Source organism: Ranitomeya variabilis, chromosome 6, assembly GCF_051348905.1.
Source record: "Ranitomeya variabilis isolate aRanVar5 chromosome 6, aRanVar5.hap1, whole genome shotgun sequence".
NCBI classification, from domain to species: Eukaryota; Metazoa; Chordata; class Amphibia; order Anura; family Dendrobatidae; genus Ranitomeya; species Ranitomeya variabilis.
Window position 1 is genome coordinate 16,574,174 of NC_135237.1, and position 26,383 is coordinate 16,600,556.

A 26,383-nucleotide genomic window follows, 5' to 3' on the forward strand; every position below is an offset into this window, starting at 1 on the left:
GTCTACAAACTAAAACTACCTCCTTCACTTCGCATTCCCAATTCTTTTCATGTCTCCCTTTGGAAACCTGTCATTTTCAATCAATTCCATGCTTCTCCTGATCAATCACCTCTGCCAGTTTCCGCTCAAGATGTCTTTGAAGTTAAAGATATTCTTGCCATGAAAAAGTCTAGTGGTAAGACTTTCTTTTTGGTCGATTGGAAGGGTTATGGTCCAGAGGAGAGGTCTTGGGAGCCCCGTGAAAACATTCAGACTCCTCAGATTTTGGCCAAATTTCTTTCCGGTCTTAGAAGAAGGGGGTGTAAGGGAAGGAGGACTGTCATGGCGCCACTCCTGCCACCGCGCCTGCCGCTCTCCCTGCGCACCGACATACTTACCCATCCTGGAGTGCTCCAGCAGTGTGCGCGCCTTCCCGTCTCTTCTCCTGACTCGCCGCCGGTTCCTGGCTCTCGTTGGGTGCGCGCCTCTCACTGCACATGCACACTTCCTCTCTGTGGTCTGAAGACGGTCCGTTCCTCCACTCTATGATTCTAGAGGATCTTGACCCAGAAGTTCTGCAGCACTCGGTCTATTTAAGGTAACTCCTTCCTGTGCTCCATGCCTGATTGTCATTTGTCCTCATTTGACCCAGGTCCTGTGCGTCCGCCATACCTTGCTCTGTCCTGTGCGTCGGCCATACCGTGCTCTGTCCTGTGCGTCCGTCATACCCTGCCTGTCCTGTGTTTCCACCATACCCCGCCTGTCCAGTGTTTCCGCCATACCCTGCCTGTCCTGTTTCCGCCATACCCTGCCAGTCCTGTGTTTCCGTCATGCCCTGCCTGTCCTGTGTTTCCGCCATACCCTGCCTGTCCTGTGTTTCCGCCATATCCAGTATGTCCTGGGCGTCCGCCATATCCTGCCTATTCTTAGTCTCAGCCATTGCCAGTCTGTCCTGTGTCTCCGTTATAGTCAGTTCTGCGTCTTTTCCGCTCCTACTTCCTGTCCCCGGGTATCAGCTTCTGCGGCAATAGTCTCCCTATGCCTGCCCCTAACACTCTCTTTATTGGGGGTGGTCCACCAGGCCAGCTCACCCTTGGGAGGTTCGTTGTCGTGGCTCTGCAGGTTCACTTTAAGAGTTTCAAAAGATCTGACAGTACAATCAGGCCATGGACCCTGCTGGTTCCCCAACTCCTACCCAAAAGGAACTACTGTTCCTCCGGGAGAACCAGTCTAGGATCATGTCCTTCTTGAAATCCATGGAGACTCGTCTCTGCAGGTCTCCAACCCAGGGAGTGCTTCGCAGCTGGCAGGTCTCCAACAGGAGCTTTGACCCAGATCCTGTGTGTCCGCCTTACCTTGATCTGTCCTGTGCGTCCGCCGTACCTTGATCTGTCCTGTGCGTCCGCCGTACCTTGCTCTGACCTGTGCGTCCACCATACCTTGCTCTGTCCTTGGGAGGTTCGTTGTCGTGGTTCTGCGGGTTCACTTTAGGAGTTTCAAAAGATCTGACATCCAATTTTAACATGAGCTTTTACATACAGCAATTCTCTGTCATTTACACATCGTTTTCATAGGAAGTATTTGTCAAAACACACACACACACATATATATACAGTACAGGCCAAAAGTTTTGACAAACCTTCTCATTTAAAGATTTTTCTGTATTTTCATAACTATGAAAATTGTACATTCACACTGAAGGCATCAAAACTATGAATTAACACATGTGGAATTATATACTTAACAAAAAAGTGTGAAACAACTGAAATTATGTCTTATATTCTAGGTTCTTCAAAGTAGCCACCTTTTGCTTTGATGACTGCTTTGCACACTCTTGATGAGCTTCAAGAGGTAGTCACCGGGAATGGTCTTCCAACAATCCTGAAGGAGTTCCCATAGATGCTTAGCACTTGTTGGCCCTTTTGCCTTCACTCTGCGGTCCAGCTCACCCCAAACCATCTCGTTTGGGTTCAGGTCTGGTGACTGTGGAGGCCAGGTCATCTGGCGTAGCACCCCATCACTCTCCTTGGTCAAATAGCCCTTACACAGCCTGGAGGGGTGTTTGGGGTCATTGTCCTGTTGAAAAATAAATGATGGTCCAACTAAACGCAAACCGGATGGAAAGATCTCAAATTTGGACTCATCAGTCGTTTTCTTTACTTAGCTGCTTTTTTCTTGCCATAATACAAATTCTAACAATCCATTCAGTAGAACTATCAGCTGTGTATCCACCAGACTTCGGCACAACACAACTGATGGTCCCAACCCCATTTATAAGGCAAGAAATCCCACTTATTAAACCTGACAGGGCACACCTGTGAAATGAAAACCATTCCCGGTGACTACCTCTTGAAGCTCATCAAGAGAATGCCAAGAGTGTGCAAAGCAGTCATCAAAGCAAAAGGTGGCTACTGTGAAGAACCTAGAATATCAGACATAATTTCAGTTGTTTCACACTTTTTTGTTAAGTATATAATTCCACATGTGTTAATTCATAGTTTTGATGCCTTCAGTGTGAATGTACAATTTTCATAGTCATGAAAATACAGAAAAATCTTTAACCCCTTCACCCTCAAGGGTGGTTTGCACGTTAATGACCGGGCCAATTTTTACAATTCTGACCACTGTCCCTTTATGAGGTTATAACTCTGGAACGCTTCAACGGATCTTGGCGATTCTGACATTGTTTTCTCGTGACATATTGTACTTCATGATAGTGGTAAAATTTCTTCGATATAAGTTGCGTTTATTTGTGAAAAAAACGAATATTTGGCGAAAATTTTGAAAATTTCGCAATTTTCCAACTTTTAATTTTTATGCCCTTAAATCACAGACATATGTCACGCAAAATACTTAATAAGTAACATTTCCCACATGTCTACTTTACATCAGCACAATTTTGGAACCAAAATTTTTTTTTGTGACGGAGTTATAAGGGTTAAAAGTTGACCAGCAATTTCTCATTTTTACAACACCATTTTTTTTTAGGGACCACATCTCATTTGAAGTCATTTTGAGGGGTCTATATGATAGAACATACCCAAGTGTGACACCATTCTAAAAACTGCACCCCTCAAGGTACTCAAAACCACTTTCAAGAAGTTTATTAACCCTTCAGGTGTTTCACAGGAATTTTTAAATAAAAATGAACATTTAACTTTTTTTCACACAAAATTTATTTCAGATCCAATTTGTTTTATTTTACCAAGGGTAACAGGAGAAAATAGACCCCAAAATTTGTTATACAATTTGTCCTGAGTATGCTGATACCCCATATGTGGGGATAATCCACTGTTTGGGCGCATGGCAGAGCTCGGAAGGAAAGGAGCGCCATTTGACTTTTTAATGCAAAATTGACTGGAATTGAGATGGGACGCCATGTTGCATTTGGAGAGCCCCTGATGTGCCTAAACATTGAAACCCCCCACAAGTGACACCATTTTGGAAAGTAGACCCCCTAAGGAACTTATCTAGATGTGTGGTGAGCACTTTGACCCAACAAGTGCTTCACAGAAGTTTATAATGCAGAGCGGTAAAAATAAAAAATCATATTTTTTCACAAAAATGATATTTTCGCCCCCAATTTTTTATTTTCCCAAGGGTAAGAGAAGAAATTGGACCCCAAAAATTGTTGTGCAATTTGTCCTGAGTACGCTGATACCCCATATGTGGGTGTAAACCATTGTTTGGGCGCAGAGCAGAGCTCGGAAGGGAAGGAGCGCCATTTGACTTTTCAATGCAAAATTGACTGGAATTGAGATGGGACGTCATGTTGCGTTTGGAGAGCTCCTGATGTGCCTAAACATTGAAACCCCCCACAAGTGACACCATTTTGGAAAGTAGACCCCCTAAGGAACTTATCGAGATGTGTGGTGAGCACTTTGACCCAACAAGTGCTTCACAGAAGTTTATAATGCAGAGCCGTAAAAATAAAAAATCATATTTTTTCACAAAAATGATCTTTTCGCCCCCATTTTTTTATTTCCCCAAGGGTAAGAGAAGAAATTAGAGCACAAAAGTTGTTGTGCAATTTGTCCTGAGTACGACGATACCCCATATGTGGGGGTAAACCACTGTTTGGGCGCATAGCAGAGCTCGGAAGGGAAGGAGCGCTATTTTACTTTTCAATGCAAAATTGACTGGAATTAAGATGGGATGCCATGTTGCGTTTGCAGAGCCCCTGATGTGCCTAAACATTAAAAACCCCCACAAGTGACACCATTTTGGAAAGTAGACCCCCTAAGGAACTTATCTAGATGTGTTTTGAGAGCTTTGAACCCCCAAGTGTTTCACTACAGTTTATAACGCAGAGCCGTGAAAATAAATTCTTTTTTTTTTTCACAAAAATGATTTTTTAGCCCCCAGTTTTGTATTTTCACAAGGGTAACAGGATAAATTGGACCCCAAAATTTGTTGTCCAATTTGTCCTGAGTATGCTGATACCCGATATGTGGGGGGGAACCACTGTTTGGGCGCATGACAGAGCTCGGAAGGGAAGGAGCGCCATTTGGAATGCAGACTTAAATGGATTGGTCTGCAGGCGTCACGTTGCATTTGCAGAGCCCCTGATGTACCCAAACAGTACAAAACCCCCACAAGTGACCCCATATTGGAAACTAGACCCCCCAAGGAACTTATCTAGATGTGTTGTGAGAACTTTGAACCCCCAAGTGTTTCACTACAGTTTATAACGCAGAGCCGTGAAAATAATTTTTTTTTTTTTTCACAAAAATGATTTTTTAGCCCCCAGTTTTGTATTTTCACAAGGGTAACAGGATAAATTGGACCCCAAAATTTGTTGTCCAATTTGTCCTGAGTATGCTGATACCCGATATGTGGGGGGGAACCACTGTTTGGGCGCATGACAGAGCTCGGAAGGGAAGGAGCGCCATTTGGAATGCAGACTTAAATGGATTGGTCTGCAGGCGTCACGTTGCATTTGCAGAGCCCCTGATGTACCCAAACAGTACAAACCCCCCACAAGTGACCCCATATTGGAAACTAGACCCCCCAAGGAACTTATCTAGATGTGTTGTGAGAACTTTGAACCCCCAAGTGTTTCACTACAGTTTATAACGCAGAGCCGTGAAAATAAAAATTCTTTTTTTTTTTCACAAAAATGATTTTTTTAGCCCCCAGTTTTGTATTTTCACAAGGGTATCAGGATAAATTGGACCCAAAAAGTTGTTGTCTAATTTGTCCTGAGTATGCTGATACCCCATATGTGGGGGGGAACCACTGTTTTAGCGCATGACAGAGCTCGGAAGGGAAGGAGCGCCATTTGGAATGCAGACTTAAATGGATTGGTCTGCAGGCGTCACGTTGCATTTGCAGAGCCCCTGATGTACGCAAACAGTACAAACCCCCCACAAGTGACCCCATATCGGAAATTAGACCCCCCAAGGAACTTATCTAGATGTGTTGTGAGAACTTTGAACCCCCAAGTGTTTCACTACAGTTTACAACGCAGAGCCGTGAAAATAAAAAATCTTTTTTTTCCCACAAAACTTATTTTTTGGCCCCCAGTTTTGTATTTTCCCAAGGGTAGCAGGAGAAATTGGACCCCAAAAGATGATGTCCAATTTGTCCTGAGTACACGGGAGAGCTCGGAAGGGAAGGAGCACTGTTTTCCTTTTTCAACGCAGAATTGGCTGGAATTCAGATCGGATGCCATATCCCGTTTGGAAAGCCCCTGATGTGCCCGAACAGTGGAAAACCCCCAATTATAACTGAAACCCTAATCCAAACACACCCCTTACCCTAATCCCAACAGTAACCCTAACCACTCCTCTAACCCAGACACACCCAACCCTATTCCCAACCGTAAATGTAATCCAAACCCTAACCCTATCTTTAGCCCCAACCCTAACTGTAGCCCCAACCCTAGCCCCAACCCTAGCCCTAACCCTAGCAATAACCCTAGCCCTAACTCTAGTCCTAACTCTAGCCCTAACCCTAACCTGTTGTGAATTTGGATTCTGGGCTCCCCCGGTGGCCGCTTGTGGAATTGGACTTGTCATCCTCTTTCCTGTTTCACCTGGTTCCATCAGTAGTGGGTGTCGCTATTTAAGCTCATTTCTCTGGTGGTTTCTTGCCGGTCAACAATGTTATCTGATGCCTCTCAGTGCTTGTTCCTGCTTCTAGACTACTACTAGATTAGTTGGACTTTTGTCCATGTTTTGTTTTGCCTATTTGTTCCAGTTCACAGCTGAAGTTTTGTTACTGTGTCTGGAAAGCTCTCGTTGATCAGGGATTGCTACTCTGGCGTTATGAGTTAATGCCAGAGTTTAAGGTAATCTCTGGATGGTGTTTTGTTAGTGTTTTTCTGCTGACCATGAAAGTATACTATCTGTCTTCTGCTATCTAGTAAGCGGACCTCAAATTTGCTAAGACTATTTTCCTGCTGCGTTTGTTGTTTCATCTGAACTCACCGTCATTATATGTGGGGGGCTACTGTCTTCTTTGGAATATTTCTCTAGAGGTGAGCCAGGTCTTATATTTCCCTCTGCTAGCTATTTAGGTCTTAGGCCAGAGCTGGGCATCTAGCGATAAATAGGAAATGCTACCTGGCTATTTCTAGTTGCGCGGCAGGCTTAGTTCATGGTCAGTATAGTTCCATCTTCCGAGAGCTTGTCCCTCTATAGGCTTGCTATGATCTCTGCCTGCAGAGATCATGACAGTTTGACCGGCCAATAAAGTGTTTAAGACCCAGGTTGAGAAAGGAGAGTTATAAGAAGTCTGCTGGAATTTTTTTTTTTTTTTTTCCTCCAGTCTGCCTTGCTGCAGTCTTTTTTCTCTCTCTCCTCCTAATCTCTGTATGGCTCTGTGTGCACCTGACAATAATGGATCTCCAGAGTGTAACTGCGGGTTTGAATAATCTCATCACGAAAGTACAAAATTTACAAGATTTTGTGGTACATGCTCCGGTATCTGAGCCGAGAATTCCTTTGCCGGAGTTCTTCACAGGGAATAGAGCTAGCTTCCAGAATTTCCGAAATAATTGTAAGCTTTATTTGTCCCTGAAGTCTCGTTCAGCTGGAGACCCTGCTCAGCAGGTTAGGATTGTGATTTCCTTGCTCAGGGGTGACCCTCAAGATTGGGCCTTCTCATTGCCAGCAGGGGATCCTGCGTTACGCGATGTGGATGCGTTTTTTCTGGCCTTGGGCTTGCTTTATGAGGAACCTCATTTGGAACTTCAGGCAGAAAAAACTTTGATGGCACTATCTCAGGGGCAAGACGAAGCTGAAGTTTTCTGCCAAAAATTCCGTAAATGGTCTGTGCTTACTCAGTGGAATGAGTGCGCCTTGGCGGCAACTTTCAGAGAAGGTCTCTCTGATGCCGTTAAGGATGTTATGGTGGGGTTCCCTGTGCCTGCAGGTCTGAATGAGTCCATGACAATGGCTATTCAGATTGATAGGCGTCTGCGGGAGCGCAAACCGGTGCACCATCTGGCGGTGTCTATGGAAAAGACGCCAGAAAGTATGCAGTGTGATAGAATTCTGTCCAGGAGCGAGCGACAGAATTTTAGACGGAAGAATGGATTGTGTTTCTATTGTGGGGATTCTACTCATGTTATATCAGCATGCTCTAGGCGTACGGAGAAGCTTGATAAGTCTGTTTCCATTGGCACCATTCAGTCTAAGTTTATTTTGTCTGTAACCCTGATTTGCTCTTTGTCATCCATTGCCACGGACGCCTATGTTGACTCTGGCGCCGCTCTGAGTCTTATGGATTGGTCCTTTGCCAATCGTTGTGGTTTTGATTTAGAGCCTTTGGAGACTCTTATTCCTCTGAAGGGGATTGACTCCACCCCATTGGCTAATAATAAACCACAATACTGGACACAAGTAACCATGCGTATCAATCCGGATCACCAGGAGATTATTCGTTTCCTGGTGCTGTATAATTTACATGACGATTTGGTACTGGGATTGCCATGGTTGCAGTCTCACAACCCAGTCTTGGACTGGAGAGCAATGTCTGTGTTGAGCTGGGGATGTAAGGGTATTCATGGGGACTTACCTTTGGTTTCTATTTCGTCGTCCATTCCCTCTGAAGTCCCTGAGTTCCTCTCTGATTATCAAGACGTCTTTGACGAACCCAAGCTTGGGTCGTTACCTCCGCACCGTGAGTGCGATTGTGCCATAGATTTGATACCGGGTTGTAAATATCCAAAGGGTCGTTTGTTTAATCTGTCTGTGCCGGAACATGCTGCTATGCGGGAATATATAAAGGAGTCTTTGGAAAAGGGACATATTCGTCCATCTTCTTCTCCCTTGGGAGCTGGGTTTTTCTTTGTCTCAAAAAAAGACGGCTCTTTGAGACCATGTATTGATTATCGGCTTCTGAATAAGATCACTGTTAAGTATCAATACCCATTGCCATTGCTTACTGATTTGTTTGCTCGTATAGAGGGTGCTAAGTGGTTCTCTAAAATTGATCTTCGTGGGGCGTATAATTTGGTGCGGATCAGGCAGGGGGATGAGTGGAAGACCGCATTTAATACGCCCGAGGGCCACTTTGAGTATTTGGTCATGCCTTTTGGTCTTTCTAATGCCCCTTCAGTTTTCCAGTCTTTTATGCATGATATTTTCCGCGATTTTCTGGATAAATTTATGATAATATATCTGGATGATATTCTGATTTTTTCTGATGACTGGGACTCTCATGTCCAGCAGGTCAGGAGAGTTTTTCAGGTTCTGCGGTCTAATTCTTTATGTGTGAAGGGGTCTAAGTGCGTTTTTGGGGTCCAGAGAATTTCCTTTTTGGGGTATATTTTTTCTCCCTCTTCCATTGAGATGGATCCCGTCAAGGTGCAAGCTATTTGTGACTGGACTCAGCCCTCCTCTCTTAAGGGTCTTCAGAGATTTTTGGGCTTTGCCAACTTTTACCGCCGATTTATTGCTGGTTTTTCGGATGTCGTTAAACCACTGACTGATTTGACCAGACAAGGCGCTGATGTTGCTAATTGGTCCCCTCATGCTGTAGAGGCCTTTCAGGAGCTTAAGCGCCGTTTTGCCTCTGCCCCTGTGTTGCGTCAGCCTGATGTGAATCTGCCTTTTCAGGTTGAGGTTGACGCTTCGGAGATCGGAGCTGGGGCAGTGTTGTCGCAGAAAGGTTCCGACTGCTCCGTCATTAGGCCTTGTGCCTTCTTTTCTCGCAAATTTTCGCCCGCAGAGCGGAATTATGATGTTGGGAATCGGGAGCTTTTGGCCATGAAGTGGGCGTTTGAGGAGTGGCGCCATTGGCTCGAGGGGGCTAGGCATCAGGTGGTGGTATTGACTGACCACAAAAATTTGATTTATCTTGAGACTGCCAGACGCCTGAATCCTAGACAGGCGCGCTGGTCTTTATTTTTTTCTCGCTTTAATTTTGTGGTGTCATACCTACCGGGTTCTAAGAATGTTAAGGCAGATGCCCTTTCTAGGAGTTTTGACCCGGACTCTCCTGGTAATTCTGAACCCACAGGTATCCTTAGGGAGGGAGTAATTTTGTCGGCCGTTTCTCCTGATCTGCGGCGGTCCTTGCAAGAGTTTCAGGCGGATAGACCGGATCGTTGTCCGCCTGATAGACTGTTTGTTCCGGATGATTGGACCAGCAGAGTCATCTCTGAGGTACATTCTTCTGCATTGGCAGGTCATCCCGGAATTTTTGGTACCAGGGATTTGGTGGCAAGATCCTTCTGGTGGCCTTCCCTGTCACGAGATGTGCGAGTCTTTGTGCAGTCATGTGACGTTTGTGCTCGGGCCAAGTCTTGTAGTTCTCGGGCTAGCGGACTACTGTTGCCCTTGCCTATTCCTAAGAGGCCTTGGACACACATCTCGATGGATTTTATTTCAGATCTGCCTGTTTCCCAGAAGATGTCTGTCATCTGGGTGGTCTGTGACCGTTTCTCTAAAATGGTCCATTTGGTTCCTCTGCCCAAGTTGCCTTCTTCTTCTGAGTTGGTTCCTCTGTTTTTTCAGAATGTTGTCCGATTGCACGGTATTCCTGAGAATATTGTTTCTGACAGAGGTACCCAATTTGTGTCTAGATTTTGGCGGGCATTCTGTGCTAGGATGGGCATAGATTTGTCTTTTTCATCTGCTTTTCACCCTCAGACTAATGGCCAGACCGAGCGGACTAATCAGACCCTGGAGACATATCTGAGGTGTTTTGTCTCTGCTGACCAGGATGATTGGGTTGCTTTTTTGCCATTGGCAGAGTTCGCCCTCAATAATCGGGCCAGCTCTTCCACCTTGGTGTCCCCGTTTTTCTGTAATTCGGGGTTTCACCCTCGATTTTCCTCCGGTCAGGTGGAATCCTCGGATTGTCCTGGAGTGGATGCGGTGGTGGAGAGATTGCATCACATCTGGGGGCAGGTTATGGACAATTTGAAGTTGTCCCAGGAGAAGACTCAGCGTTTTGCCAACCGTCATCGTCGTGTTGGTTCTCGGCTTTGTGTTGGAGATTTGGTGTGGTTGTCTTCTCGTTTTGTCCCTATGAGGGTCTCTTCTCCTAAGTTTAAACCTCGGTTCATCGGCCCTTATAGAATATTGGAGATTCTTAATCCTGTTTCTTTCCGTTTGGACCTCCCTGCGTCCTTTTCCATTCATAACGTTTTTCATCGGTCGTTATTGCGCAGGTATGAGGTACCTGTGGTACCTTCAGTTGAGCCTCCTGCTCCGGTGTTGGTTGAGGGTGAGTTGGAGTACGTTGTGGAGAAAATTTTGGACTCTCGTGTTTCCAGACGGAGACTCCAGTATCTGGTCAACTGGAAGGGTTACGGCCAGGAGGATAATTCTTGGGTCAATGCATCTGATGTTCATGCTTCTGATCTTGTTCGTGCCTTCCATAGGGCTCATCCTGGTCGCCCTGGTGGATCTGGTGAGGGTTCGGTGCCCCCTCCTTGAGGGGGGGGTACTGTTGTGAATTTGGATTCTGGGCTCCCCCGGTGGCCGCTTGTGGAATTGGACTTGTCATCCTCTTTCCTGTTTCACCTGGTTCCATCAGTAGTGGGTGTCGCTATTTAAGCTCATTTCTCTGGTGGTTTCTTGCCGGTCAACAATGTTATCTGATGCCTCTCAGTGCTTGTTCCTGCTTCTAGACTACTACTAGATTAGTTGGACTTTTGTCCATGTTTTGTTTTGCCTATTTGTTCCAGTTCACAGCTGAAGTTTTGTTACTGTGTCTGGAAAGCTCTCGTTGATCAGGGATTGCTACTCTGGCGTTATGAGTTAATGCCAGAGTTTAAGGTAATCTCTGGATGGTGTTTTGTTAGTGTTTTTCTGCTGACCATGAAAGTATACTATCTGTCTTCTGCTATCTAGTAAGCGGACCTCAAATTTGCTAAGACTATTTTCCTGCTGCGTTTGTTGTTTCATCTGAACTCACCGTCATTATATGTGGGGGGCTACTGTCTTCTTTGGAATATTTCTCTAGAGGTGAGCCAGGTCTTATATTTCCCTCTGCTAGCTATTTAGGTCTTAGGCCAGAGCTGGGCATCTAGCGATAAATAGGAAATGCTACCTGGCTATTTCTAGTTGCGCGGCAGGCTTAGTTCATGGTCAGTATAGTTCCATCTTCCGAGAGCTTGTCCCTCTATAGGCTTGCTATGATCTCTGCCTGCAGAGATCATGACACTAACCCTAATGGGAAAATGGAAATAAATACATTTTTTAATTTTTTTATTTTTCCCTAACTAAGGGGGTGATGAAGGGGGGTTTGATTTACTTTTATAGCGGGTTTTTTAGCGGATTTTTATGATTGGCAGCTGTCACACACTGAAAGACGCTTTTCATTGCAAAAAATATTTTTTGCGTTACCACATTTTGAGAGCTGTAATTTTTCCATATTTGAGTCCACAGAGTCATGTGAGATCTTGTTTTTTGCGGGATGCGTTGACGTTTTTATTGGTAACATTTTCGGACACGTGACATTTTTTGATCGCTTTTTATTCCGATTTTTGTGAGGCAGAGTGATCAAAAACCAGCTATTCATGAATTTCTTTTTGGGGAGGCGTTTATACCGTTCCGCGTTTGGTAAAATTGATAAAGCAGTTTTATTCGTCGGGTCAGTACGATTACAGCGATATCTCATTTATATCATTTTTTTTATGTTTTGGCGCTTTTATACGATAAAAACTATTTTATAGAAAAAATAATTATTTTGGTATCGCTTTATTCTCAGGACTATAACTTTTTTATTTTTTTGCTGATGATGCTGTATGGCAGCTCGTTTTTTGCGGGACAAGATGATGTTTTCAGCGGTACCATGGTTATTTATATCAGTCTTTTTGATCGCGTGTTATTCCACTTTTTGTTCGGCGGTATGATAATAAAGCGTTGTTTTTTGCCTCGTTTTTTTTTTTTTTTCTTACGGTGTTTACTGAAGGGGTTAACTAGTGGGCCAGTTTTATAGGTCGGGTCGTTACGGACGCGGCGATACTAAATATGTGTACTTTTATTGTTTTTTTTTATTTTATTTAGATAAAGAAATGTATTTATGGGAATAATATATATATATTTTTTTCATTATTTTGGAATTTTTTTTTTTTTTTTTCTTACACATTTGGAAATTTTTTTTTTAACTTTTTTACTTTGCCCCAGGGGGGGACAATACAGATCGGTGATCTGTCAGTTTGCATAGCACTCTGACAGATCACCGATCTGCGAGAAGTGCAGGCTGCTTCACAGTGCCTGCTCTGAGCAGGCTTCTGTGAAGCCACCCCCTCCCTGCAGGACCCGGATCCGCGGCCATCTTGGATCCGGGTCTGGAGCAGGCAGGGAGGGAGGTAAGACCCTCGCAGCAACGCGATCACATCGCGTTGCTGCTGGGGGCTCAGGGAAGCCCGCAGGGAGCCCCCTCCCTGCGCGATGCTTCCCTGCACCGCCGGCACATCGCGATCATGTTTGATCGCGGTGTGCCGGGGGTTAATGTGCCGGGGGCGGTCCGTGACCGCTCCTGGCACATAGTGCCGGATGTCAGCTGCGATATGCAGCTGACACCCGGCCGCGATCGGCCGCGCTCCCCCCGTGAGCGCGGCCGATCGCGTATGACGTACTATTCTGTCCTTGGGAAGTAGGGCCCACCCCACATGGACGGAATAGTACGTCTAATGACAGAAAGGGGTTAAATGAGAAGGTGTGTCCAAACTTTTGGTCTGTACTGTATATATTAGATAGAAAAAAAAGCATAAGAATAGAATACATAGAATAGATATATACACATATAGAATACATATATAGATGTCAGTGACACACACATATACTGTATGTACAGTCATGGCCAAAAGTATTCACACCCCTGCAATTCTGTCAGATAATACTCAGTTCCTTCCTGAAAATGATTGCAAACACATTCTTTGGTATTATTATCTTCATTTAATTTGTCTTAAATGAAAAAACACAAAAAGAATTGTCCTAAAGCCAAATTGGATATAATTCCACACCAAACATAAAAAAGGGGGTGGACAAAAGTATTGGCACTGTTGGAAAAATCATGTGATGCTTCTCTAATTAGTGTAATTAACAGCACCTGTAACTTACCTGTGGCACCTAACAGGTGTTGGCAATAACTAATCACACTTGCAGCCAGTTGACATGGATTAAAGTTGACTCAACCTCTGTCCTGTGTCCTTGTGTGTACCACATTGAGCATGGAGAAAAGAAAGAAGACCAAAGAACTGTCTGAGTACTTGAGAAACCAAATTGTAAGGAAGCATGAGCAATCTCAAGGCTACAAGTCCATCTCTAAAGACCTGAATGTTCCTGTGTATACCGTGCGCAGTGTCATCAAGAAGTGTAAAGCCCATGGCACTGTGGCTAACCTCCCTAGATGTGGACGGAAAAGAAAAATTGACAAGAGATTTCAACGCAAGATTGTGCGGATGTTGGATAAAGAACCTCGACTAACATCCAAACAAGTTCAAGCTGCCCTGCAGTCCGAGGGTACAACAGTGTCAACCCGTACTATCCGTCGGCGTCTGAATGAAAAGGGACTGTATGGTAGGAGACCCAGGCAGACCCCACTTCTTACCCCGAGACATAAAAAAGCCAGTCTGGAGTTTGCCAAAACTTAACTGAAAAAGCCTAAAACGTTTTGGAAGAATGTTCTCTGGTCAGATGAGACAAAAGTAGAGCTTTTTGGGCAAAGGCATCAACATAGAGTTTACAGGAGAAAAAAAGAGGCATTCAAAGAAAAGAACACGGTCCCTACAGTCAAACATGGCGGAAGTTCCCTGATGTTTTGGGGTTCCTTTGCTGCCTCTGGCACTGGACTGCTTGACCGTGTGCATGGCATTATGAAGTCTGAAGACTACCAACAAATTTTGCAGCATAATGTAGGGCCCAGTGTGAGAAAGCTGGGTCTCCCTCAGAGGTCATGGGTCTTCCAGCAGGACAATGACCCAAAACACACTTCAAAAAGCACTAGAAAATGGTTTGAGGGAAAGCACTGGAGACTTCTAAGGTGGCCAGCAATGAGTCCAGACCTGAATCCCATAGAACACCTGTGGAGAGATCTAAAAATGGCAGTTTGGAGAAGGCACCCTTCAAATATCAGGGACCTGGAGCAGTTTGCCAAAGAAGAATGGTCTAAAATTCCAGCAGAGCATTGTAAGAAACTCATTGATGGTTACCGGAAGCGGTTGGTCGCAGATATTTTGGCTAAAGTTTGTGCAACCAAGTATTAGGCTGAGGGTGCCAATACTTTTGTCTGGCCCATTTTTGGAGTTTTGTGTGAAATGATCAATGTTTTGCTTTTTGCTTCATTCTCTTTTGTGTTTTTTCATTTTAGACAAATTAAATGAAGATAATAATACCAAAGAATTTGTGTTTGCAATCATTTTCAGGAAGAAACTGAGTATTATCTGACAGAATTGCAGGGGTGTCAATACTTTTGGCCATGACTGTGTATATATTGCATACATAGATAGAAGAAAAGCCGGTAATTCATCTGCCGGCTTCTGTAAAATCACTGCAGGAGCCGACAGGATAGAAGAGATGGATTACATACAGTAATTACAAATAGAATAGTTAGATATATAGATGTCAGTGACAAATACAATTAGTACAGTGTGTGGAAATTACTAGACATGTATTAAATTAATAAAAGATTAGTTTTCGGGAAAAAAATGGCGTGGGCTCTCGAGCAAATTTTCATAACCAGCAGAAGGAAAGCAGACTGCTGGGGGACGATGTTTATAGCCTGGGAAGGGGGTAATACCCATGGAGCTTCCCAAGCTATTAATATCGGACAGGCTATTAAAATGTGGGACCCTAAACAAAATGACGTAGGGTGTCCCCCTATAATTAATAACCTGCAAAGGCTATGCAGACAGCTGCGGGCTGATATTGATAGCTTAGGAAGGGACCATTGATACTGCCCCCCAGGCTAAAAGCATCAGCTCTCGGCCACCCCAGAAAAGGCGCATCTCTAAGATGCGCCAATTCTGGCACTTAGCCTCTCTCTTCCCACTTGCCCTGTTGCAGTGGCAAGTGGGGTGATAGTTGTGGACAGGTACGGACTGGGGCTGAAATTCATTTGAAATCACACAGGCCCATGTTGTCCCCGTTCCCATGAACCAGATGGAATATATTACTAATATTACCCTGGAAGGAGGAAAGGAAGATTTTCTACAAGACCAATATTTCTAATGATACCTGTGGCCTGCTTGGGTAAGTGACGGAGTCAGCGACTTTGTGCTCCATCACAACTCTTAACACTATGGGTGTCTTGAGAACAGCGATTCTGTTAACAACGTAGCAGACAAGGCAGCCCATGACCAGACAGGCCAATCTGGCATTTGCCAGAATTGCCAGATGTCCAGTCCGGCCCTGGTTGTGGGGTTGATGTCACCTTTGTATTGTCAGGTGACATTAAGCCCAGAGGTTAGTAATGGAGAGTAGGGTTGAGCGACCTTGACCTTTTTAGGGTCGAGTCATGTTTTGCGAAACCCGACTTTTTGAAAAGTCGAGTCGGGCGAAATCGGCCGATTACTGCGAAAAGTCGAAGATCGTCTGGAACATGAAACCCTATGCACGTCAATGGGGATATTTTTTTTTTTTCTCTCCTCTCTCTCTCCCCTCCGTCCCATATTCCCCTCCGTCCCATATTCCCCTCCGTCCCAGCACAGAAAATCTCGTGTTACCCTTTGCAAATCCCTACTGCGCACAAGCGATAAAATGATGATAGCCGTGCACGCCCCTAACCCCTATGTCATCACTCTGCCCACACTCCTTCATTGGCTGAAAAAATGGCGCTAAACGCGTCATACGAAACGCAACTTTGGCGCCAAGATCGCGTACCGCATGGCCGACCCCACACAGGGATCGGGTCGGGTTTCATGAGACGCCGACTTTGCCAAAAGTCGGCGACTTATGAAAATGAACGATCCGTTTCGCTCAACCCTAATGGAGAGGCGTCAGCAAGATGCCCCCATTACTAACCCCATAGTCACATTGTAAGAAAATACAGACACACAGAAAAAAAGTCCTTTAATAAAAGTATCGCACAGACTCTTAATAATCTTAATTACACCATGCTTACTACCTTGCCTAATTCCACCGAAGCGCTATGGTATGTAGGGGGCTATGTGGTGGCTCATACTGTATACAGGGGGCAGTATGGGGGCTCATCGCATGTAGGGCGGCTGTGTGGGGGCTCATATTGTATGTAGGGGGCTCATACTGTATATAGGGGATGTCCGCACACTTTATTCTCAATAATAAGTCATACAATTAATATAAAAAAATGTTAATTTTTAGCAGAATTTCAGCCTATTGATTCGGCCTTCACAACAGTCACGGTCTCTCATGTGGTCGCTTGGGAAAATTAACCTCCCCCTGCTCTATGGTGTATAGCGCTATGTTATGTATAATAAGGGGGGCCACATCTTGTAAACTGCCTGGGGCCCCTGGCTGCATCTAATCAAATCCTGCAGAGCTAGGACTTAACCCCGTCCTACCTGGCTCTGCTGCAGCCTCCATAGCACGTGATGAAACAGAATGGTGATTTTATAGTTTTCACGCCTCATTGAGGACTTTGTGGTGAGAATGTCGTTGCGGCCTCTGCTGGATGTGAAATAAATCAGAGCAATTTCCACCAGTGTTTGATCAGTGTGTTGGGCTCCTACTCATTACAATGTAATCGCACCTCATACCAATGACATCCGTGGGTTGTGTTTTCGTGGACCCACAGGGTGATGGGTGATTTTGATTTGTGACTCTGAGTAAAAGCCAACATGTCCTGGGAATGAATTTTGCAGATGTGTTCATGTCCACCTAAGTATAAAAACAGGACGTGACCACGTCTGATGTGGAGAATCGTGAGCCCGCATCTGGTGTCGCCGTGGCCTCGTCTAGGGTTACCATGGCCATGTCTGATGTGGAGAATCGTGAGGCCGCATTTGTTGTTGCCATAACAACGTCTGGTGTTGCCATGGCCTCCTCTGGTGTGGAGAATTGTGAGCCTTCATCTGGTGTTGCCCTAACCCCGTCTGGTGTCGCCCTAACCCCGTCTGGTGTCACCCTAGCCCCGTCTGGTGTCACCCTAGCCGTGCCTAATGTTGTTGTCGCAGGTCTCGACCTACTCTCTGATGAGTCCACTGTAGAGATGAAGTCACGGCACCGGAGAGATAAGACACAGTACGCCAGGGCTGTATTTGAAATATCTCTAGTTTTTAATGAGCTTACACACACTTTTATGCATTCTTGTGTTGGAGGCGGATTCCCCATGTATTGGCTAAGCATCGGAGTGTTTTACTCCCTAATCTCCCTACACTTTTGCAGACATATCTTACACAGTACATCATTCTTTATCTTACCAAGGACATTCATTCCTTTAGCTACATTTGTAGGGGGGTAGCCCAGCGCCAGTGTGTCTGTCTGTATTTTGCGCTCCTTCCATTAGTTCTTAGGAATTCACGATAACAGCACAATGAAGAATAGTGAATTGTATCTTACTTTTCTGACCTCTAATAACACTTATACAAAATGGAGGCGAGCAAGGTAAAATGGATTCTGCTCTAACATTCCCCCATTTTATTCACTATTCTGAATAAGCTGTACCCCCTTTTTTTTTTTTTTTGTTAGTATATATCATCATCATCTATGTGAGTGCAGAATTTCCCAGTACATACAGAGATACACTTAAAAACTATTTTAAACACTATATATGCAATAAGGACAATCGCTACTATATGCAACAGGCTTTGCAAAACCCCAGCTACCCAGCCCCCGATCCCCTTAAACCAATTGGCTGGGTTTAGGAAAGAGAAGGTATCTGACCACCAGCTGTCCTTAGTGCGATCATTATCTTTGTCATATCGGTCTCTGAGTCTTTGAACATCTTCTAACTTTAGCTTCATCTTTAGAGTGCTATTTGGATCTATATAATGGCAGCAAGCAGGTCCAATAATCTGACACATACCACCCTGTGCTGCTGTTAGATAGTCTAGTACTATAGTATGCTGGTTGGTTACTATAATGAGTTGATTTTGGACAGCAATGGTGGTATTTAATATATCCAATATATCCCAAATTTGATCATCTAGATAATCTGTGGCCCTAACCAGTTTATCCCACATTTGTGTAATCATAGGGTAAATGAAAATAGAACTGACAATTTTATTGGCTATACCCATTTGCACTATGTGTGGTCTCCCTGAAGGGCGGGGCGTGTTATCCGCAGCTCTTTTATATAATGTATGTTTAGGTATTGCCTGTGTATCTAATTGCTTGTTTGGAATTACAAAGGTGGCCGGAGTCAAACGACACAGAGTGCAGGTGCCCGTTACCCCTACTGGTAGCCATTTATATGCATTGTTTCCACACACCCAGAACATATCAACAGGTAAATCCCATAAGGCTGAATGTTGCAGCACTAATCTATGTGCTAAGTCTATGAAGGCTGAGACACTCTGGAGCATGCACCAAGGTGGAGACTGTCCTAGAGGACTACAATAACCCACATCAGGATTCCCACAAGTGGGGGTTCCTGGAACATATTCAGAGGACTCATTACAAGGTATATTACCTGAAACACTAGCGCAAATATCTTTAGTACCTTGTAAAAACAGACTAGAAAATTTCCATGATGTGTTATGTATCATTCTTTCTAATAGTATTGGTTTGAAAGCATCAGTAGAGTATGAAGTCACATCAAAACTAATTTGCAAATCATAGGTTGGAACTCGCCCTAAATCTGTTAGTCCAGTCTTATTCCTAGGTACCCAGGCCCCACCCTCATAGGCCAAATATTGTAGATGCGTACTACTTCCTGAGAGATTACCTTGCCACCACGGGTATCCCACCCATCCTACAATCGGTATACCCACTGTAGTGTTCCATAACTTAACATTATTTGTGACATTGTTGGCGAGTGTGTCAGAACAATCAGTCCAGGCCAACAGTTCCTCAGGTGACACAGGGATAGCTAGGAAGGGGATACTTGTGGCTGACGTGGGTGAGTGCGTACAGATCCAACAGTCTGATAAGGGCTGGGAATTTTCCAACAAGTCATCTATCAATTTTCGGTGATGTTGCACAAACTTATTATTCAAGGATGTTGGAGAATTCAGACTGTCCCATGCGATTACGCATAATATCATGGAAATCGAAACCAGCCAAAACATTGTTTCCTTTATCGGCTGTCCGGTTCTTTAACTCGCTTGCAGTGTGATGCGTGGATCCAACTAGGTTTTCCTTCGAGCTTGACAGCTGTGGCTGTGGTCAGGAGCACTTGGTATGGTCCGTCAAATCTTGGATCCAGGCTCTTCCGGACGTGCCGCTTTATCACTACCCAGTCTCCTGGCTCTAAGGGATGGTGTCCAGGATCCTTGTCTGGGTCTGGAAGAGAACTGAAGACAGTTAGATGCACTTTGGCAAGGTGTCCATGTAAGGCCTGCACATAGCTAGTCAAGTCCTGGTACTTGAGCTGCAACTGTTGTGGAAAGAAACATCCAAGATTGGGGCCCCTGCCAAACAGAATCTCATACGGTGACAGTCCTGTCTTCCTGTTTGGGGTATATCTTACTGAAAACAAAGCTAAAGGAAGGCATTCTGTCCATGGTTTACCAGTCTCTGCCATTGCCTTCTGGATTTTAAGCTTAAGAGTTCCATTTAGTCTCTCCACTTTTCCACTGCTCTGCGGATGGTATGGAGTATGCAATGCTTGACTTACCCCCAGTGCTGCCATTACCTCTGACATGATCTCTCCAGTAAAATGGGAACCCCGATCGCTTTCAATGACTTCAGGAACTCCATACCTGCATATGATCTCAGCCATCAGTTTCTTCGCCGTTGTCTTAGCCGTAGCTTTGGCAACTGGGTAGGCTTCTGGCCAACCTGAAAATAAATCAATGCAGACCAACACATACTCATACGTCCCTACCCTAGGCAACTGAATATAATCAATCTGCAGTCTCTGGAATGGGTAAAGGGGCCGGGGAGTGTGTTTGGATGGGGTTTTCACTGTCCTACCCTGATTATGTGTGGCACATATCATGCAGCTCTGTACCTGCCTTTCTGCGCAGGTGGAAAACCCGGGGGCAATCCATTGTTTCTGTAGGGTGTCACACATGGCCGTCTTCGAGTGGTGCACATTCTCGTGCAGAACCTGTGCCATCATTGGGTACAGTACCTGTGGTAGGCAGACCTTTTCACCCCTCCCCCATAGTCCGGTAACGGTATCAGAGCAAGCCCCTATCTTTTGCCACCTATCTTTCTCCTCCTTACTTGCCTGTTCTTGTAACCGGGCTAAGATGTCTTTTGACACAAATGGAGATGGTGGGGTGTCTAGGTGATGTACTTGAGAGGCTACAGGAGTGCTTGCTGCTTTCTTAGCAGCCTGGTCTGCCAGTGCGTTACCCTTTGTCCGTCCATCAGTGCCTTTGGTATGTGCCTTTACCTTTATGATGCCTGCTTGGGCGGGAAGCTGTAGTGCATTCATAAGTTGCTGGACTGCCTCAGCATGTTTAATGGGGTGGCCATTTGCTGTCAGGAAAGCCCTGGCTCTCCAGATAGGCCCATAACCGTGTGCAATGCCAAAAGCATACCTGGAATCAGTGTAGATATTTACAGTCTTACCTTCTGCTAGTTTGCACGCTTCTGTAAGCGCCTTGAGCTCTGCTTCTTGTGCAGACATATGAGCTGGCATTGACTCTGCCTTGATTACCTCATGTTCTGAGACCACAGCATATCCGGTACGGAAGCGTCCTTGGTCATCTTGGTGACGGGATCCATCTACAAAAAGCTCAAAATCAGCATTAGGTATTGGCACACTAGAGACAGTAGGGAGACCAGCCGTCTCCTGAGACATCAATTCCAGACAATCATGTGGTTTAGATATCTGATCTTTTTCCTCTGGATCCATTCTGGAAAGAAAAAGAGTGTCCTTTTCCATGTCACCTACCCCTCCCCCATTTGGATCCATAGGAACTGGAAGAAGAGTAGCGGGGTTTAGGACAGTGCACCTTTTCAAAGTCACATTAGTAGGCATGAGAATAGCACACTGAAGTCGCAGCTGTCTGGCCATAGACAGGTGGCCAGGTTGTACTTGGTTAAGGATACTATGTACATCATGTGGGGTATGGACCGTCAGTGGGTGATCCAAAACAATCTCTGAAGACTTGTGTAGCAACAGCTGGACAGACAACACGGCCCGAACACAGGAGGGACTTCCTCTTGCCACCGTATCCAAGCGGCCGCTGTAATAAGCAACAGGTCTCTGTTTGTCTCCATGAAGCTGAGTCAGCACACCCGAAGCATGTCCTGCATTCTCATGAAGAAAAAGGTTAAAAGGAAGGGCATAATTGGGGATGCCCAAAGCTGGAGAAGAAACAATGCACAATTTCAGAGAGTAAAAACAGTCAAGTGCCTCTGGTGTAAGACAGAAGGGGACAGGTTGCATACGGTCATATAGAGGTTGCATTAAGATGGAGGCAGACCGAATCCATGGACGACAGTAGGAAGTTAGTCCTAGAAACACACGGAGGCCCTGCACATTCCGTGGGGGCTGCATGTCCATGATAGCCTGTTTTCGCTCAGGGGTGAGGTGCTTTTTCCCTGGAGAGAGACAATGTCCAAGAAACACAACAGTACTTAAGCAAAACTGTAATTTTTGTTTGGATACCTTGCACCCCTGTTCATGGAGGAAAAAGAGTAAAGAGATTGTGGCCATTTTACACAGAGAACGAGAAGGAGCACACAGCAATAGGTCATCAACATACTGAATGAGAACTACTCCTTTAACATCCCAGTCTTGTAGGACTTGTGCCATGCACTGTGAGAAGATAGTAGGGGAATTCTGGGCTCCCTGTGGTAGGACAGTCCAAGTATACTGCTTGTTGCGGAAGGTAAAAGCAAAAAGATACTGACAATCTGGGTGCAATGGAACACTGAAAAAGGCATTTGCTAAGTCAATCACTGAAAAACAAATACTGTTAACAGGTATGTGTGCCAACAAGGTGTGTGGGTTAGGAACCAAGGGAGCAAGCAGTTCTGTTGTGGCATTGACTGCTCTGAGGTCATGGACCATTCTATAATTCACCGGCTCCCCAGGCCTAACCTTCTTCTTTACTGGATATAGGGGAGTGTTGCAAACGGACTGTGTAGGCACAACAACCCCTGATTCCAGCAATTTTTGTAACTGTGCGTCTATTGCAGCCTCCTGAGCAGCACTCAGAGGGTACTGACGCAATAGGGTTGGTTCTGCCCCTGGTTTCAATTTGACTATTATGGGAGGAACTTTGAGTTTTCCCACATCAGTTTTGCCTTTTGCCCACAGATCAGTGGGGAGTTGATCCAAGGCAGGTGCAGTGAATGGATCACTTTCTGCAGTACTTGCAGCTGCATCCAGGGCCATAATCTTGCAGAGGGTACTGGGTTTAAGTCGAGGGGTCATAGTCACTGTTCCGTCATCATGGTAAGTAATAACCGCCTGTAGTTTCCGTAAAACATCAGCACCTAGCAAATTGCATTGTCCCCTGGGGGCTACCATTAACTGTGTCAGAATGGTCTTCCCACAAATAGAGAGGGGAATGGGTTCTGTCAGCCCCAAGGTTTGGGTCGGCGCATTGAAAGGTGTGGCCATGACAAAGTCGGTGGTGTCACGGAAGGGTAATGGACAGTCTGAAAGCGTGATAACTGAGTTGTCAGCTCCTGTGTCAACCTGAAAGTCTGCTGTAGTTCCTCCTGGCAGGCTCACCTGTACTGTACAGTCGGGGGTGGGAGGTAGAGTGACTAGAGGACACAGTTGCAGGCTGCCAGTTACCTATTCGTCGGTCTTGGGGGTAGCAGGGGTGGGAATCTTATCTGGGTATGGGTTTGTGCGACAATCTTTCCTAAAATGTCCTGGTTTCTTACATCCGTAACACAATCTAGGACCCGTAGTGGGTCCTCCACCTCTCTGTGAGGGTCCACTCCTCTGAAAGTGAACCTTAGTTTTCTGCGAGTCCAAACTGACTCCATGTGCAATCTTAGCAAGATCGCCTGGGGGGCAGGATCTCCAATCTGGTCTACTTGCCATCACCTTCTCTCTCACATGCTTATCAATCCCTTGCATATATGCATGACTTAACAAACGTGTCGCAGTTCTATCATCTTCACCATAACCCATATCAGACCACCGTTGTTGCAACCTGTAGAAATAATCAATGGGGAGCTCCTTCGGGTCCTGGACACAGTCTTCTAAATGCACCGATACTTCTTCCTGTCTAATCTTACAGGCTTTTTCCAGTGCCTCAACAAAGTCAGACCCTGACCTGGCATTATTAGGTTCTCCGTCTTGGGGACCATTTCCCCCTGGGTACATTTTATATGTCTCAGCTGTCAGTCGGGTGGAAGGTGCTTCCCCCAGGGCTGAACGCACTAACTGTTGCATGTCCTGTCTGGTTGCCTGGTAAGTGTGCTGTATCACCCCACACTGTCTGGCAAAAGTCATAGGTCGTTGGTTAATGTCTGGCAGCTGTGCAGTCAAAGACATCTGTTCGGTGGGAGACCATGGCTGATACCTGCTAGCAACATGGTAAGTCGGAGGTCCACTGTCAGCTGCACCATCCTCCACTTTGGATCGCATACCACTTGAGACTACTGTCTGTTTCATGGGAAACAGTTTGGGAATACCTGTATACAATGTGTGGGAACTGCTTGGCTGGGGACTGCCACAACTTACACAATAATCAGCAGTTGGTGGGTTCTGTTGACCACAATGTGGGCAAATCCATTGTTCTGATCCTGCCTGTTTTCCTGTGGGGACATAACTGGGGGACACTGGTGGGGGTGGAGCACATGGAGGTAAGCTGGGAACGATAGCGGCTTTACAGTTCCCATCTAGACATCGGTATACAAGATTTTTACCTTGGATGAATTTTTCCACTCCCTGCTCTTCATAGTGTCGGGAAGCGTCTGCCCACATTCTAGCTTGCCTCAAGAGTTTTTTATCTTTAAGCCACCCTGTGTGGTTTTTCATGAAGTCATACCATTTACCTGAATCTAATTCCCCTGAGGGGTGGAAGCCTCCTGCCTTCAAGAGCACACTAACCTGCTTCTGGGATTCCTTCCCTTCTTTTCTCTGGACTAATTCTCTAGCACTATGGAACCCTGTACTCTCTTGGTTCCCCATTCTATTGCTAGTATACGTGCAGGCTGAAAACTTATCAGACGGACCTTTCCTCCTCACCTAGAGTAGGCTATATCCTCCTACGTTAGTCCTAAACCTAAACTATAGGTTTACTGTGCTTACAGGTTATTGTATTAGCTTGCTTCCAAGATTGATAACACAGGTATATGAACAGACAAACTACAAACACTCCACAAGCACACCATACAAAGATCATGGGGTCAATCATTTTAGTCTAACAGTGGAGTCATCAGTATCCACACAATGAGGGTTAACATCTGGGTTCAAGGGTACCTGAGCCGGGCAAAACCCGTGATCTTACCTGGTCCTGGTCGACTAGAAGAAGGGGAAAACCCGTCCACAAGTGGAATGACGTAGGCAGAATATAATCAGTATTCTCACCCCAGCGCTGTGTGATGCCACTAGTCCCGGGAAGTCCCCTGGTCCATTACTGGAGTCGGCCGGGTCCCAGATGAAGCACTCAGGTCCCTGTTCGGGCGCCAGAATTGTTGTCGCAGGTCTCGACCTACTCTCTGATGAGTCCACTGTAGAGATGAAGTCACGGCACCGGAGAGATAAGACACAGTACGCCAGGGCTGTATTTGAAATATCTCTAGTTTTTAATGAGCTTACACACACTTTTATGCATTCTTGTGTTGGAGGCGGATTCCCCATGTATTGGCTAAGCATCGGAGTGTTTTACTCCCTAATCTCCCTACACTTTTGCAGACATATCTTACACAGTACATCATTCTTTATCTTACCAAGGACATTCATTCCTTTAGCTACATTTGTAGGGGGGTAGCCCAGCGCCAGTGTGTCTGTCTGTATTTTGCGCTCCTTCCATTAGTTCTTAGGAATTCACGATAACAGCACAATGAAGAATAGTGAATTGTATCTTACTTTTCTGACCTCTAATAACACTTATACAAAATGGAGGCGAGCAAGGTAAAATGGATTCTGCTCTAACAATGTCGTCCTAACCCCGCCTGGTGTGTATCTGCCCGTGTCTGGTGTCGCCCTAACCCCGTCTGGTGACACCCTAACCCCGCCTGGTGTGTCCCTGCCCGTGTCTGGTATCGCCTTAACTGCATCTGGTGTCGCCCTAACCCCGTCTGGTGACACCCTAACCGTGTCTGGTGTGTCCCTGCCCGTGTCTGGTGTCACCCTAGCCGTGCCTAATGTCTTCCTAACCCCGTCTGGTGTGTCCCTGCCCGTGTCTGGTGTCGCCCTAACCCCGTCTGGTGACACCCTAACCCCGCCTGGTGTGTCCCTGCCCGTGTCTGGTATCGCCTTAACTGCATCTGGTGTCGCCCTAACCCCGTCTGGTGTCGCCCTAACCCCGCCTGGTGACACCCTAACCGTGTCTGGTGTGTCCCTGCCCGTGTCTGGTGTCGCCCTTAACCCCGTCTGGTGACACCCTAACCGTGTCTGGTGTGTCCCTGCCCGTGTCTGGTGTCGCCTTAACTGCATCTGGTGTCGCCCTAACCCCGTCTGGTGTCGCCCTAACCCCGCCTGGTGTGTCCCTGCCCGTGTCTGGTGTCGCCCTAACCCCGTCTGGTGACACCCTAACCCCGCCTGGTGTGTCCCTGCCCGTGTCTGGTGTCGCCCTAACCCCGTCTGGTGACACCCTAACCCCGCCTGGTGTGTCCCTGCCCGTGTCTGGTGTCGCCCTAACCCCGTCTGGTGACACCCTAACCGTGTCTGGTGTGTCCCTGCCTGTGTCTGGTGTCGCCCTTAACCCCGTCTGGTGACACCCTAACCGTGTCTGGTGTGTCCCTGCCCGTGTCTGGTGTCGCCTTAACTG

The 26,383-nt window shown here is 45.9% G+C and overlaps 1 protein-coding gene across 1 annotated transcript; it reads right to left on the reverse strand.

The window, feature by feature from the left end:
• Positions 1–20,349: 20,349 nt before the first annotated feature.
• On the reverse strand, positions 20,350–25,541 carry LOC143781366 (uncharacterized). Its single transcript, XM_077267937.1, has 2 exons — positions 22,731–25,541; positions 20,350–20,479 (listed from the first exon to the last, which is right to left on the reverse strand). The coding sequence occupies exon 1, from the start codon at positions 24,577–24,579 to the stop codon at positions 23,230–23,232; it is 1,350 nt and encodes a 449-aa protein (XP_077124052.1). The 5' UTR covers positions 24,580–25,541; the 3' UTR covers positions 20,350–20,479; positions 22,731–23,229.
• Positions 25,542–26,383: the final 842 nt, after the last annotated feature.